This window comes from Microcaecilia unicolor, unplaced genomic scaffold (genome assembly GCF_901765095.1).
Source record: "Microcaecilia unicolor unplaced genomic scaffold, aMicUni1.1, whole genome shotgun sequence".
Taxonomy (NCBI): domain Eukaryota; kingdom Metazoa; phylum Chordata; class Amphibia; order Gymnophiona; family Siphonopidae; genus Microcaecilia; species Microcaecilia unicolor.
In genome coordinates this window covers 1-16063 of record NW_021963282.1, presented here as the reverse complement: position 1 = coordinate 16063, position 16063 = coordinate 1, and the positions used below count along the sequence as shown (strand labels likewise).

The 16063-nt window shown below is 43.2% G+C and overlaps 1 protein-coding gene across 1 annotated transcript in view; it reads left to right on the top strand.

Moving 5' to 3' along the window:
* Positions 1-11099, top strand: part of LOC115459144 (intersectin-1-like) — a gene marked incomplete at its 5' end in the record, with an annotated part of 120158 nt that extends 109059 nt beyond the window's left edge. The window contains 5 exon segments of the mRNA XM_030189017.1: positions 347-530; positions 1627-1725; positions 7290-7457; positions 9233-9445; positions 10974-11099. Coding sequence (XP_030044877.1) covers positions 347-530; positions 1627-1725; positions 7290-7457; positions 9233-9445; positions 10974-11099 — 790 coding nt within the window.
* Between the last annotated feature and the right edge of the window lie 4964 nt (positions 11100-16063).

The following is a 16063-nucleotide window of genomic DNA, read 5'->3' as shown; positions in this document are numbered from 1 at the left end:
TTTAGGCGCAACCACTTGCACCAATAAAAACGTGGTGCAAATGTCCACACCTAAATTTACGCACGCAGCACCATTATTCTGTAATTACGCATGTAACTGGAAGCCGTGCCCCGTTCCACCCCCCCAAAAAATCCCATGACCCTCCTACTTCTGCACCCCCTTTTTTGGACCGAGTGTAAATTTTAGGCACAGATTCCGCATCTAACTTTACACACATTGATCCTAATTAAATCTAATTTGCCTCCTTACTCCCTCAGCACGTACTATAAGCATGGCAACTGTTAAACTCCATGATTATCGTTATGTTTGGGTTCCTGAGAGCTGAGAACATCCACTTCTTCCACAGGGCGCTTCGCGTACGCAAGAAGATGTCTGGGGAGAAGATGCCAGTGAAGATGATTGGGGACATCCTGACTGCACAGCTGCCGCACATGCAGCCCTACATTCGCTTCTGCAGCTGCCAGCTCAATGGGGCAGCTCTCATCCAGCAGAAAACCGATGAGGCACCAGAGTTCAAAGAATTCCTCAAAGTAGGCCATCAAAAATGTGCAAGCAAGATCTATTAGAGTGGCTGGAGGACTGTTTCTATATGGCTTTGGTTTGGAGCTCTCTGTAGTTTTTGCAGGAGAGAAAGCAATGAGGGGCATAATCGAAAGGGGCGCCCAAGTTTTCCTGAGGACATCCTCACAGGATGTCCCGCCGAAGGGGCGGGGAAACCCGTATTATCGAAACAAGATGAGCGTCCATCCTTTGTTTCGATAATACGGTCAGGGATGCCCAAATCTTGACATTTAGGTCGTCCCTAGAGATGGTTGTTTTTAGACTTGGTCATTTCTGATTTTTGGCGATAATGGAAACTAAGGACGCCCATCTCAGAAACGACCAAATGCAAACCCTTTGGTCGTGGGAGAAGCCAGCATTTGTAGTGCACTGGTCCCCATGACATGCCAAGACACCAACCGGGCACCCTAGGGGACACTGCAGTGGACTTCAGAAAAAGCTCCCAGGTACATAGCTCCCTTACCTTGTGTGCTGAGCTCCCCAACCCCCCCCCCCCAAAAAAAAAAAAAACCACTACCCACAACTGTACACCAGTACCATAGCCCTTATGGGTGAAGGGGGGCGCCTAGATGTGGGTACAGAGGGTTTCTGGTGGGTTTTGAAGGGCTCACATTTACCACCACAAGTGTAACAGGTAGTGGGGGATGGGCCTGGGTCCATCTGTGTGAAGTGCACTGTGTCCACTAAAACTACTCCAGAGACCTGCATACTGCTGCGATGGACCTGAGTATGACATTTGAGGCTGGCACAAAATAGTTTTTAAGCTCTTGCGCTAACCTGGCGGTAACCGGGCAGCGCACAGCACTGCCCAATTACCGCCAGGTAAACACCGTCGCTACAAAAATAGAAAATATTTTTGTAGCGCTGGAAATGACGCATGCTGGGGGTGGGAACTACCACCAGGCTGCTGCGGTAGCCCAGCAGTAGTTGCTGTTTTGGCGTGTAGTAAGCCTGCAGTGGGCTTACCGCTGCGTAAGAAAAGGGCTCCTAAAAGCCTAAATTGCTATCATTTATTTTTCAATCATTTCTATAGACTAACCAATCTCTTTTTCCCTCATAACTCAGAGGTTAGCTATGGATCCTCGTTGTAAAGGAATGCCTTTGTCTAGTTTCCTGCTAAAGCCTATGCAAAGGGTCACCAGATACCCCTTAATAATAAAAAATGTAAGTATCTTTTCATCTTTATGGTTTAACTTTTTTATTGATGTCACAGCCACATCATTTAATCAACAATAACAGTCACCAAATTTATATCTCTAAAATCCATAACAGAACCTTTTGCTAAAGTAGCATCAAACTTTTACATAATCTTTTCACCCCCCCTGTTTCCCTCCGTATCTTTTCATCTTTATGGCAGACTTTTCTATAGCAGATTAGTTCCTCTAGGAATGCCTCTAGGTATTCAATGTTAATATGAGCTGTCAGTTGAATGTCCCGTGTTTCTTACAGTTTATAGATTTAATAACAATCTTCCGAAAACTACTGAAAACCAACCTATTCAAGAAGGCATACCATAACGATCCATCCTAAATACCGGACAACTAGACTTTACATGAACTAGACAAAACCGAATTCCTTACACTAGACTGATAACCTTCGCTGTTACTAATGAAAGTTACGCAATTCACACTACCACTTTATTTCTTATGCCGGAAATGAACTTTCTATAGTTGATTCACTCTATTATTCAGGAACTTCAATGCAATACCACTTAATATTCTACTTTACCATTTATGCGCCTTAATGCACTACCACTTGTAATTCTCTATCCGGAAATGGCGATCGCCATTACGGCATAATGTAAGCCACATTGAGCCCGCAAATTGGTGGGGAAATGTGGGATACAAATGCAACAAATAAATAAATAATACGAGGAAACGCATCTATCTTTATTCTTGGTCCAAATCAGCCCTGGGATCTGGCACCACAAGTCTTCATTAGTATCACCTAGTCCCCTTCTTGGAGGTCATTTTAGAAGTCTTGCATCAGTGGTGTAGCCACCGGTGGGCCTGGGTGGGCCAGGGCCCATCCACTTAGGGCTCAGGCCCACCCAACAGTAGCACATGTTTAGCGGTAGCTGGTGGAGATCCCAAGCTCCGCCAGCTGAAGACTTCCCCCCGATGGTAATGAAAACGCTACTCTCCATGAAACTGGCACCTGCGCATGTTCAGCTTTCAGCTCATGCCTGCTACAGACTGCCAAGGTGGAAAGAAGCATTTTTCTGCCAGCTGAGATATCTTTTGGTGGTGGTGGCGGGGGAGAACATTTGGTGCCCACCCACTTCTTGCCTAGGCCCACCCAAAATCTGTTGTCTGGCTACGCCCCTGTCTTGCACAACATCTAAACATGTAAATATAGGAGTGAAGCCTGTGAAACTGGGATTACCTTAATCAGTGGGAATTGGATTAGAGACTCAAAAGTGTGTATTGTTAAATAATTTCTGGTTTTAAAAGAGAAAAAAAATGAAATCAGGTGTATTATTTCCACTAATATTGGACAATAAGTATGTTTCCAACGAAATAAATTGACTATACACCGTTTTGGGTTTGAAGAAGCCAACCAGACGATCAATGTCGAATAATGATTCAGATAAATAATAACTGGGGATAATCAAGTTAATACCACGTTTTCTTTGTTTACTGTTGTTTAATTGATCTCCTTGTCTTGTTTCACTCTCCCTATTTTGTGGTCTAAGGACGAGTATAGAATTACCTGATTGAAATAATTCTTGTGTGTTATTTTCTCTGTATTTCTGGCAAGTTATTTTAGTGCTTGTAAAATTAAGTTGTTATAAATAAAATTAAAAAAACAAAACTATGTAAAGATCAGTATGTACACATGGAAATAGTGATCCCACACATAAAGATGCCCAGATTCAAAAGGGGTATGTCTTGTTTGTAATTTGGATGAGCCAAAAAATTATACATGCACTTCCTAATACATGTATTTTACAATGGGGACATGTGTATGTTGTGAAAAATTCCCCATTAGCTTTTATACTTCCTCCAAAGTACTCACTAGCTTCTGTACAGTGCTTGTTTCTGTTTCGACTTGAAACCAGTGGCCAAGGGGCAGTTGTGCTTAGTACCCCGGTACTTTGTATAGCCTTTAAAATGTAAAAATGTACCTTTCAAGGCTTCACTCCCTGATTAGCTATACTTATGCATACAATTGCCTGTGCTATGGCTTTTCTACCTATAGGGCACGATATTCAAAAAGATGTATCCAGGTTCTTGACTGCTTAAATCACTCAAAGCACCCCAGGGTGGGAAATTGTGGGATATAAATGCTGTAAATAAATAAATAAATAAATATTACCAGAATCCATAAAAACAACACATGACATAAATAATTTCCAAAAATGACTGAAAACCAACCTATTCAAAAAGGCACATCACAAAGATCCATCCTAAACACCAGTAAGAAATTTCCACTGGAAATACACAAAACGTAACCTTTAATTTTCTGATTATTCAAACTAACCTATTCACGATTGTAGTTTATTATTTCTGTTTGTTCAAACTGATTTATCACGATTGAAGCTTAATCTTATACCTTTTTACTTCTCAGCATGAAAATGAACTTTCTTTACCTGAATATCTAATCCACTCTGTCACCTCCATCTTAACTATGTATTTTCTCATTTCCGGAATTGGTGATCACCATTACGGAACAATGTAAGCCACATTGAGCCTGCAAATAGGTGGGAAAATGTGGGATATAAATGCTACAAAGAAATAAATATTCAGTGGCACCTTACAGGGCAAATGCTACTGAATATCCACTCTGACCACAGTGGCACTAGCCGGGCAGAGTCAGAGTGGTCTTGGAGGTTATGCAGGCACCAACAATATTTAGTGTCGGTGTCTGCCTAGCTAACTGGGCAAGTAGGACCTCTTTACTATTAATGACCAAGCAACACCACTTTAATCCATATGTCGAATTTGATTACCTAATATATGTTACAATCCAATTTAGTACTCAGGAACCTTCATGCAATATCATAATGTATTCTTCCTTACCATGTATATATGCACATAGCATATATTTATACCATGATCTGTTCCATGTATGTTATAGTCCATGTAAGTTACCATGTATGTATGCACCTTAACGCAATACCATTTGTAATTCTATTACCCGGAAATGGCAACAGCCATTACGGCAAATGTAAGCCACATTGAGCCTGGAAAATGTGGGATACAAAAGCTACAAATAAATAAATAAATAAATAAAAATAAATAGCAGTCGTAGCTTTTAACTGGTTATCTATGTGGGTGTGGCACTGAATATTGCAGCATCATTTCCAGATATTGCCACTGACCCAGATATTCAGTGTCCGTGCTCAGACATGGCCTGACATTCAATATCTGAGTCTAACTTAACCGATGGCAGTCAACGTTTGAAAAAGAATGCTCACTGCCACTGGCTGAATAACCTGATAGTTGCCAGTACTTCCACGTATAACCACTGGCACTGCCAGTGGCTAATACCCAGGGCTGCCGAGAGGGTCGGGGATGGGCAAAATTTCCCAGGGCCTGGCCTCCAAGGGGTGTCCGCCCGGCGCTGGCATGGCTCAGATGGTTGATTGGTCTCTCCTGCTCCTGTGTGCCACAGCAGAGTTATCGTCAGGGTTGCCAGGTGGAAAATTTTTTCCCCACCCAAACCAGCCCAAAACCCGCCCAAAGTCAAACCCCGCCCCTGACACCCCCGCTGTCATCACCCCCGCCCCCGCCGTCATCACCCCGCCCCCGCCGTCGTCGGCCCCGCCTCCCCCGTCATCGGCCCCGCCCAGAACGTCACTAACCCCGCCCCCCGCGGCCGAAAAAACCGCTTAAAAAACCGCCCAAAAGACCCAAAACAAGCCCAAAAAACCGCAACCCGCCGCGGGCAAAAATTTCCCGTGGCGGGTCGCGGAAAACCGCCCACCTGGCAACACTGGTTATCGTGTTATCATGTTAACTGTGCTCTGCAAGCCACAGGTTCTTATTTCTGCTTCCTGTGTGAAATACTTCCTGTTTGGATGCAGCAGGAAGAAAGACCTGTGCAGCAGAGCGGAACAAGAGACAAGCAAGTAAGCAGGGGCCCAGGGGGCGCACGCAGGTCTGGGGGGGTGCACAGGCCTGGGAAGCGCGTTGGGGAGGGTGTTTGCCCCTGGCCCGGTTTTGTCTCTCGGCTGCCCTGCTAATAGCATATGAGATTAGTTAGTAGATTGAAACCTATGTTGATGGCACATGATTTTCAAATAGAGGTGCAAATGTTGATTTTGACAAAATTTGATTATTGTAAAGTATTGTACCTAGGAATTTCTAAAGCGCAGTGTAAAGGCATTGCAAGTTATACAGAACTCTGCAGTGCGGTTGATCTTGGCTTGTGGAAAATTCAAGCATATCATGCCTGGGTTGCAGCCAGTGCAGTTGTTTCCAGTAGAATATAGAATTGTCTACAAACGCTAGTGTACACAGCACTTTTTAAAATTTCACCATTATATTTAGCATAAGCCATGCAGTTGTATAGACCAATAAGATCATTAAAGATCTGATGGGTTACTACAACTTGTCATGCCATCAGTGGTAAACATTCACTATGCAGAGACAAGAGATGCTACATTTTCAATAAAGAGACCGGTGTTATAAATTACCTGGTCATTTACTTTTAAATATAACTTTGCAGCAGTTTAAAAGGGCACTGAAAACACATTTTTTGTTCAGGCCTTCCCTACTGAGTAGTGGTCCATGTGGAGCTGTGACTTCAGTGTTGTGGAGCAAATTATTTTGTTCTCTGTGATCAAGTGTGATCACGTTTGAATTTCTGGCTTTATGCGATTATGTCTTTTGATTATGCTTGTTTTAAATTGTAAACCACTTAGGTTTAAGCGGGTCTAATTTAAAAATAAATAAATAACTAAATATAATGCTACTCTTTTTCTGCATGTGTAGGTTTTTTTATTTGATGCTGTCACTGTACATGTATTTGCTGGTATTCTTACATGCATTTTACAAATGCCTCTGCATTTGACAGAGCCTTTTATAAAATACTGGGATTATTGACAATATTCCAGCCTAGTCATTCCAATTCCTACCTTCAAACCCTATACAAAATGGAGCTTCTAGTCTAGTCAATGCAAAGTCAGAAGCCAAGCACCAGGGCTTCTTACATCCGGCAGTTAAAGCAATGACCATGACTCCCACCCCCATGAGCTGTGAATTGTTCCTATCCAGCATTTCCAGCCTCAGATTCAGGAATCAAACCAGAGACCTTTATCATGGCAATGCCTGGCACTTTCACTGAGCTATAGGGCCAGACCTAAGTCTAATGTATCTTAAATACCTCAGTGGAAGATGCTTCAATTAGTCTAATTAATATTCAGCTCTTGCCAGTTAAGTTTATAGTGGCCAAAGATAGGACTACTATTTGGCCGCTAAACACAGGGCGATACACTGAATATTTGCAGCTAGTCGGTTAGCTGCTATCTCTGGGATTCTACGCGCTGAGATTTCCACGCAGAAATCAAAGCGTATTCCATAACAATCGCCTGTAGTCTATGAACAGTTTTCTTTAGTAAATTTCACCTGGCTTTCTGATTGGCAGACTGGATGGACCGCACAGGTCTTTATCTGCCGTCATTTACTATGTTACTGTGATTCTATGAGCTCTCTCTGTCGTGCACAAGCCTGTGAGTCTCTTAAATACTAAGGTAATGCAACTGATTTGTGTCCTCTTTGTAGATAATAGAAAATACTCCTGAGAACCACCCTGACCACAGTCATCTGAGGCAGGCACTGGAAAAAGCAGAGGAGCTATGCTCCCAGGTCAACGAAGGGGTGCGGGAGAAGGAGAATTCGGATAGACTAGAGTGGATCCAGGCACACGTGCAATGCGAAGCCCTATCTGAGGTACGGTCTGCTGCAACCTTACAATGAGCCTATAATTTGATATTAGGAGAGATCACTAACCTGGGCCTGAAACAGCCATCAGAAAGCAACCTAGCCCACAGACACAGAGAATGCAGTATTTCTGTGATATAATAATTTTGCTAAGGCCTTGATCTGAATTTTGTTCTTATTTCCATGTCTGTGCAGACTAAACTAAGATGAAAATACAGTTCATATCATCTGTAGGAAATTAAGCAGTAGTAGCAGTGGTTATTGAAAAGGAATGGTTTGTTTTAAATGTACTACTTAGTAACTTCATAGCTTGTCCCCTAATCTTTGTACTTCTTGGAAAAGTAAACAATCAATTTGCCTTTGCCCATTCCACTCCACTTAGGATTTTAAAGGCTTCCATTATATCTCCCTTCAGCCATCTCTTTTGCAAACTGAAGAGCTCCAACCTCGCTAGCCTTTCCTCATAGGAGAGCTTTTCTATCCATTTTGATCATTATTCTCTGTACCTTGTCTAACGCCACTATATCTTTTTTGAGATGTGGTGACCAGAATTGCATACGTTATTCTAGGTACAGTCACACCATGGAATAATACAGAGACATTACAATATTCTTTATTTTATTCTCTATTCCTTTCCAAATAAAAAGCTATCGGAATGTTAGGTATTTTGACCACCGCCACACTCTGAGCAGAAAATGTCAATGTGTTATGCACAATGATTCCTAGATTATTTTCCTGGGTAGTGACTCAAAATGTGGAACCAGGGCTGGCCCAAGTATATGTGCCACCCTAGGGAAACTATCAGACATTTGCCTACACCCCGCCCCACCCATAATCCCTCCTCTGTTGTCCAGTATCATTCCCCCCACCCCCACCTCAGATGTTCAGCTTCTCTTCCCTTCTCCCCACCCCAGAGGTGTCCAGAATCTCTCTCCTTTCTTCCCACCTGCAAAGTATCCACCATCTCCCTCATCTTCTCCTCCCCCACCACCATTGTTGCTGCTGCTGCCCCCATCGTCAAAGCTGAGCTGAGCCTGCAGCAGTGGACCTTTCAGCATCCATATGCACCTATGCTGAAAGATCTGTCATTGATAGTGGCTTTATATTTAAATGATTTTATTGGCATTTCCACATATAATAACATTACAGCTTTTCATGTAACTGTTTGCACAGTCAAACCATTCTGCCACGGCCAAAACCCAATTAACCATCAACCAATATCTTTAACATTTCTCTCCCTCCATCTTTCCGCTATATTTAAGCAGATTTTATTAGCGTTGCCGCATATTACAACAGTATATAGTTTAATGAAACAAACTTCTCAAGTAGGCCAGGCTGTGACAGGCCGAATACTGAAACGTTCAATATATAGCAATTCATTTTCCCAACTTTCCCCCCCCCCCCTCCCTTCCCCAAAACTCCCTCCCCTCCCCCTCCCCCTTTCCCCTTTCTTTTTGATGCTGGTGCTGCTATTATCATTGCCAAGCAGGCGTACTATATGATCCCAACAAGCCCATCCGACACCCACATTGATAGTGGCTTTAAAGGGGTGCCATTGCCAGCTGTGCCAGTGCTGCATTGCTAGCCTCAGAAGTCTGCCACCATAGGCAGATGACGAGTCCACCTAGTGGCTGGGTTGACCCTATGTAGATTTAATTTGAGTTATTCTTTCTACTTGCATCACTTTCTACTTGTTCACATTAAATTTCATCTGGAGTCCTCACATAGATCATCTGACAATATATTTTGGCATGCACTGAACTACTTGACATTTTCTTTTCTAGCAACTGGTGTTTAATTCCGTCACAAACTGCTTGGGACCTCGCAAGTTTCTGCACAGTGGAAAACTTTACAAAGCTAAGAGCAACAAGGAACTCTATGGCTTTCTATTCAACGACTTCCTGCTGCTAACACAAATCATGAAACCACTGGGCTCTTCCGGTACAGACAAGGTCTTCAGTCCCAAATCCAACCTTCAGTACAAAATGTACAAAACTGTAAGTATTGATTAAAAGCTGCCACGGTATCAGTCATGTAACCTGACCTTACAGGGCTCCCGTATTGCTGTCAATGAATTATGGCACCTTCCTGATGTGGGAGTCTGGGGTGGGGATGCAGAAAGAGACAGTGGAGGAGTGGCCTAGTGGTTAGAATACCGGTCTTGCAATCCAGAGGTGGCCCGTTCAAATCCCACTGCTGCTCCTTGTGATCTTGGGCAAGTCACTTAACCCTCCATTGCCTCAGGTACAAACTTAAGATTTGAGCCTTCCTGGGACAGAGAAATATCCAGTGTACCTGAATGTAACTCACCTTGAGCTACTACTGAAAAAGGTGTGAGCAAAATCTAAATAAATATAGTCCCCCACCCAGATGATGAAAGCTTCAAACTTCAATTGGAAGATGATGATGGGTAGTCATCTCATAAACAAGTCAGGAATCAAATCTTTCATGCAAGCAGAGAAAAAAAAACTCTGATCAGTATTTGAGAACTCAGTTTAGATAGAATGTGCAGAATCAACACTGACTGAGGGGCTCATACTCCCACGAGCACTGATGATTTTTAGATTGTTGTATGAGCTGGTATGTACTGCTATCTGAAATAAGAATAGGGGTGGGCCAAAGAACTTCCAGCAATCAAGTATAAAAAATGCTCTTTTATTGACAAAGCACCAACAATTAAAAGGACCCGACAGGGGCCGTGTTCTGGCGGAGAAACACCTGCTCCAGGGGTTACCAATGCTCTGTCAGGATGTGTTATTGAATGGAACAAGATCCAGCAGCAACAGTAAAGCCCAACTGGAAACCGTGAATATAGATAAACCAACTGCTCGTATCAAGGATAAAACTGCAAAACGCGGGAAACGGGTTCCAGTTGGGTTTTACCAATGTTCCTTGATCTGGATCTGGTTCCACTACATCTCATTCAATAACACATCCTGACAGAGCATTTGTGACCCCTGAAGCAGGCTGTTCTCCGCCAAAACACGGCCTCATGTCATACATACATAGTAACATAGTAGATGACGGCAGAAAAAGACCTGCACGGTCCATCCAGTCTGCCCAACAAGATAAACTCATATGTGCTACTTTTTGTGTATACCCTACTTTGATTTGTACCCGTCCTCTTCAGGGCACAGACCGTATAAGTCTGCCCAGCACTATCCCCGCCTCCCAACCCCAGTCCCGCCTCCCACCACCGGCTCTGGCACAGACCGTATAATTCTGCCCAGCATTATCAGGTCCTTTATTTGTTGGTGCTTTGTCAATAAGGTCCAGGAGAGCATCTTTGCTAATAGTATCTACACAAAGGAGTAGCTCAGTGGTAACAGCAATGGGCTGAGATGCAGGGAAGTCAGGGTTGAAATCCCATTGCTGCCACTACCACTTCCTGGCTAAGTCACTTCACCCTCCATTGCCACAGATATAAATGTTAGATTGTAAACCTTCTAGGGTGTTGAAATACCTACTGTACTTGAGCATGGGTTTGGAAAGTTGGACAATTAAATCCATATGAATATTTTGTAGCCCATTTTCCTGAATGAAGTACTGGTGAAGTTACCCACAGACCCTTCCGGGGATGAGCCCATCTTCCACATCTCCCATATCGACCGTGTCTACACGCTGCGTGCAGAAAGCATAAATGAAAGGTAAGAGCAGCACTGCACACACGCTTATGTTTTCCCTTAACTCCTCCTGCACTGTTACAACACACTTCAATGAAAGCAGAGAACCTGTCAATCAAAGCAGAAGTGAAAGTGCAGCTAAATCATGTTTATGTTTATTGAACTTGATATACCACCTTTCTAAAAGCACTCAAGGCGGTTTACAAAGGAAATATAATACATGCAGAAAAGGAAAGCAACTTCAATTCAAAAACAGGCGAGAAATTGAGATCAAAGACGGGGGAAAGGAAAAAAGAGAAAACATGAAAAACATATAGGAGATTTACATCAATCTCACAAAATGCCACCACAGTAAATGTGGAAATCCAGAATATTCTAAAAGGGTGCCTATGACACAAAAACCAGTCCCACATGGGCAAAAGTGTATTCCCTGCCCCTACATATTTAGTAATTAGTGTCCGCGAGGTCCCCTCACCGTGGAAGCTGGCCGACTAGCACCCGCATGGCAAACTGTCTAGCAGGGTTCCGTGCTTGCTGACTCCTAATGTCAATCTTGTAGGACATGGATGTTTAGTCCCTTTCTAAAATGGGGACTAAGGGCCAGATTCTGTATAGCGTGTCTAGAGATACTCATGGAAATCCAGGCATATTCTATAACAATGCACGTAATTGCCTTAACTAGCTGGTCAGCATTGATAACAGCACTTAACAAGCAATAATGAGCACTAATTGGCAGTAATTAGAATTTACTAGCTAAGTGTATCCTGTAATGAACTGCCCCTAAATTCTAATGCGTGCAGTTCAAAAGGAGCATGGCTATGCGATGGGAAATAGGCATTTCGTGGGCATTCCAAAATTTACACGCGTAATTATAAAATATTATTATTATTATTACATTTGTGCCCCACACTTTCCCACTCAAAGCAGGCTCAATGCGGCTTACATAGTAATAGGGATTACAGGATATTGATAAAGAAATAAAAATAAAGTATAACAATAACAAAAGTGATAGGTAGGTAGAGAAGGACAGGGGTGATGGAGTAGGAGAGGTGTGAGCAAGGGTAGAAGAGGCAGGAGGGGGATGGGTTACAGGATAAGCATATGGAATTTTGGTGGGAAAGATAGTCAAGGTCATTGGCTTAGTGCACAGAGATTTATGCCACATTTTCCTTGGTGTAAATGGATGCGTGTAGTTTTAGGCTCTAGAATATCAACTAAGCAAATTCTTTATACTGCACCTAAATCTAGGCGCTGCTTATAGAATACTCTTAGGCGGAAATGTATACCACACCGATTTTTTTAGGCACCATATATAGAATCTGGCCCTAAACATCTAAGAACTTGCCGTACCCTTGTCCCACCAAAAACATGCCCAGACCATGCCTCATTGCCATTTGCATGCACTTGGGTTTATAAAATGCAAGATAAAGGTTTAATTGCTGGTTTATACACTTCTCAGACGCAAGTATGGCTGCAAGATGAGGGCCAAAATGTTCAAACCCCTACCCCCACCCCCACCCCAGCTGTGTGTCTAAGAATCCAAGGAAGATAACTTTAAATATTGCAATACAAAGAGATAGTTTCTCTCGGGGGACAATTTCTCCCAAAGGGTTAATTTTGCGCATAACATGACAGGAATGAACCTCGCTCCTAAGGTAGGGTATATATAGCATATGATCTTAGTCTCTCAAATTTACTGCTAACAGTGATCATAGTACTTGCATCATGCCAGAAAGAGTATGTAAAAGTAAACTATCCAAGTGTGCTTCAAAATTCTTTTTGATCAATTCCATGGCCCCCAAAAAGTTGGGAAATATTTCTGTATCTTTCTGCCATATTTTATTGGTCTCAAACTGCATTCCTTGGTACTTGAGGATCTTCTCCCTGACTCCACATGATTCTCAGAGCCAGTGCTGTAGCGAGGGTGCCTGCCCCCCGGGCGGGTTGCCGCTGCACACCCCCCCCCCCCGGGTGCAGGGCACAGCGCTCTCCCCCCCCCCAAAAAAAACGCACCCTACCTTTCAGCGGGGGGGGCAGGCGGGAGGGCCGATCCGCCCCCAGTGCACGTCACTGGGAGCTGCGTCGGCTCTGCTGCTTCCCTGCTTTCTCTGCCCCGGAACAAGAAGTAACCTGTTCCGGGGCAGAAAGAGCAGGGAACCAGCGAGCCGAAACCCCCCCCCCCCAGCGCGTGCACCCGGGGTGGACCGCCCCACCGCCCCCCCTTCCTACGCCACTGCTCAGAGCAATTGCTTGGGACCAACACCTCTATAATTAATGACACACTGGTGTTTTTTTTTCTTTTACCACTATATGTGGTTTTCTCATATCCAAATTTGTATTGGTCGGGAAGGGGATGTCTCAGATTATCCTAACCTCTTTATTTCCCTGTATAGGGGTGTGGATGCCATTTATGGTCTGTTCTGGTTTTTTTTTTTTTGAGGGGGAGGGAGTTACATTCAGCAGTTTTGCTTTGCTAAGAAAACGGGTCTTTTTCAGTTGAAAGAAGGCTCTGGAACAAGGGAACATAGGATGAAGATGAAAGGGGATAGACTCAGGAGTTATTTAAGTTAATACTTCTTTTCAGAAAGGGTGGTGGATTCATGGAATGGTCTCCCAGTGGAAATGGTGGAGACAAGGACTGTATCTGAATTCAAGAAAGCATGGGGCAAGCACAGAAGAGGAGGGAATAGTAGAGATTAGTTGTTGGTATGGATGGGCAGACTGGATAATCAGTATCTCTTATCTGCTGTCATTTTCTCTGTTTCTATGAGTTTTTTTGCTGTTCCAAACAGGAAAAACAGATTACTTTGATCTTTTTGTATGATTTAGAAACTAAGCTAAACAAGCCTGTTTCATTGCATTTTTCAGTTTGTTTCAAAACATCCATTTTTTTTTAGCCAGAGCTTAGAGTGCTGCAGAGCTAATATTCTCAACTCTTGAGAGAAGGGAGCCTCAGTCATTAGCAACAGTGGCACCTAGTGGTCATATTTAGGGTCCAGAGATGCAGGGTGGCTGAAGGAGCCTGATTTGTGCTCCCTGACCAAGGACTGTCACTATAATGAGCAGATTACATATCCTGAGGAGACATGAAATATAGGAAAAATCGAAGTAGTAGCAAATAAAGGCATGTGGTGCCATAGCCCAACAGAGGCCAGTTCCAATATGGCTAGATGTGGTTAGCGTATCTGGATTTAATAATGGTTTTGACAGGTTCCTGGAGGAAAAGTCCATAGTCTGTTATTGAGATGAACTTAGGGGAAACCACTGCTTGCCCTGGGATTAGTAGCATGGAATGTTGCTACTAATTGAGTTTTTGCGAGGTACTTGAGACCTGGATTGGCCACTGTTGGAAGCAGGATACTGGACTAGATGGACCATTGGTCTGACCCAATATGCCTATTCTTATGTTCTTAAGAAGCAGGAAGAAACTGCAGAGCCAGCATCTGAGACCTCCTTCCCCACCCTTCCAACATTGTCCCCAGTGAAGTTTGGAGGGGGTGTGGTCAGGGGACAGAATCCCCTCCCAGATAAACAGGAGCTCTTTTAGAAACTGATTTACTAAGGCTCTTTTCCCTTAAGAACACAGAACATAACATAAGAACATAAGTGTTGCCATACTAGGACAAACCAAAGGTCCATCAAGCCCAGCATCCTGTTTCCAGCAGTGGCCAATCCAGGTCACAAGTGCCTGGCAAGATCCCAAAACAGTACATCTTATGCTACTTATCCTAGAAATAAGCAGTGGATTTTCCCCAAGTCCATCTTAATAATGGCTTGTGGACTTTTCTTTTAGGAAGCTATCCAAACCTTTTTTAAACCCCGCTAAGCTAACTGCATCTGCAAATCTTTGGCAGAATCCAGCAGTTTTTCTTCCCAAAGCATTTTGTCAGCTGTGTGACAGCACCCTCTTGTCACGTGAAGCAAAGCAGAATTTTAGGGCTTTGCTGTTTGTCACATTGGCGCGTCTGAAAGTCTTCTCTCTATTTCTTTCCACCTCCCCCAAACTGACCTCTGCTGCAAGGTGCTCAGGCCAAGGTTAATGGAAGAGTAAAGGAGTTTAGAATTTATAACTATTATATGAGAGTCTCTTTGGAACTGAGATGAGTGGTTGTTAAAATACACTAGAAAAGAAATTAGTGGGATTTTTATTCATTATAAATGTTTGGTATCAATGTGTTTTTTTGGATTTTTGAAAAGTTTTGCTTTTTTGGTGTTTCAGTAAGAACATAAGAGCAGTCTTACTGGGTCAGGGCAAATTATCCTGCTTCCAACAGTGACCAATCCAGGTCACAAGTACCTGACCAAATCCCAAAGGGTAGCAGGATGCCATGCTGATCCCAGGGATAAGTAGTGACTTTCCCCATTTCTGTCTCAATAGCAGATTATGGACTTTTTTCTTCCAGGAATTTGTCGAAACCTTTTTAAACCCAGATACACTAAATGCTGTACTACATCTTCTAGCAATATGCTCAAGCCCTTAACTATTCGTTGAATGAAAAAATATTTTCTCCTATTTGTTCTCAAAGTATTACCAAGGAACTTCATGTTGGAATACAGTTAGATTCAACACTGATTCCCCAAATCCAAGCAAACTTCAAGAGCTGCTTCTACTATTAGCAACAGCTAAGCTGCCTGTCTCTTTACATCGAGAAGGTAAATCTTATCCCATTTGTGCATGCCATGATATCAGGACTGCATTCTACAGTAGTCTGACTACAAAGGGTTCTGCACCAGCTCCAATTGATTCAGAACGCTGCAGCAAGACTAATAGAAGGTTGCAAGCGACGTGACCACATCACACCATTTTTGCAAAAACTGGCTACCAATACAATACAAGGCTAAATTTTAAACTCTATGTCTGATCTTCAAGGCCCTTAAAGGAAATGGCCCCGAGTACCTGAAGAAAAGGATGATCCTCTACACACCTGCAAGGACACTAAGGTCCTCTCAAGGACTATTACTAACCACACCCTCTCCAAAAGACATTACAAG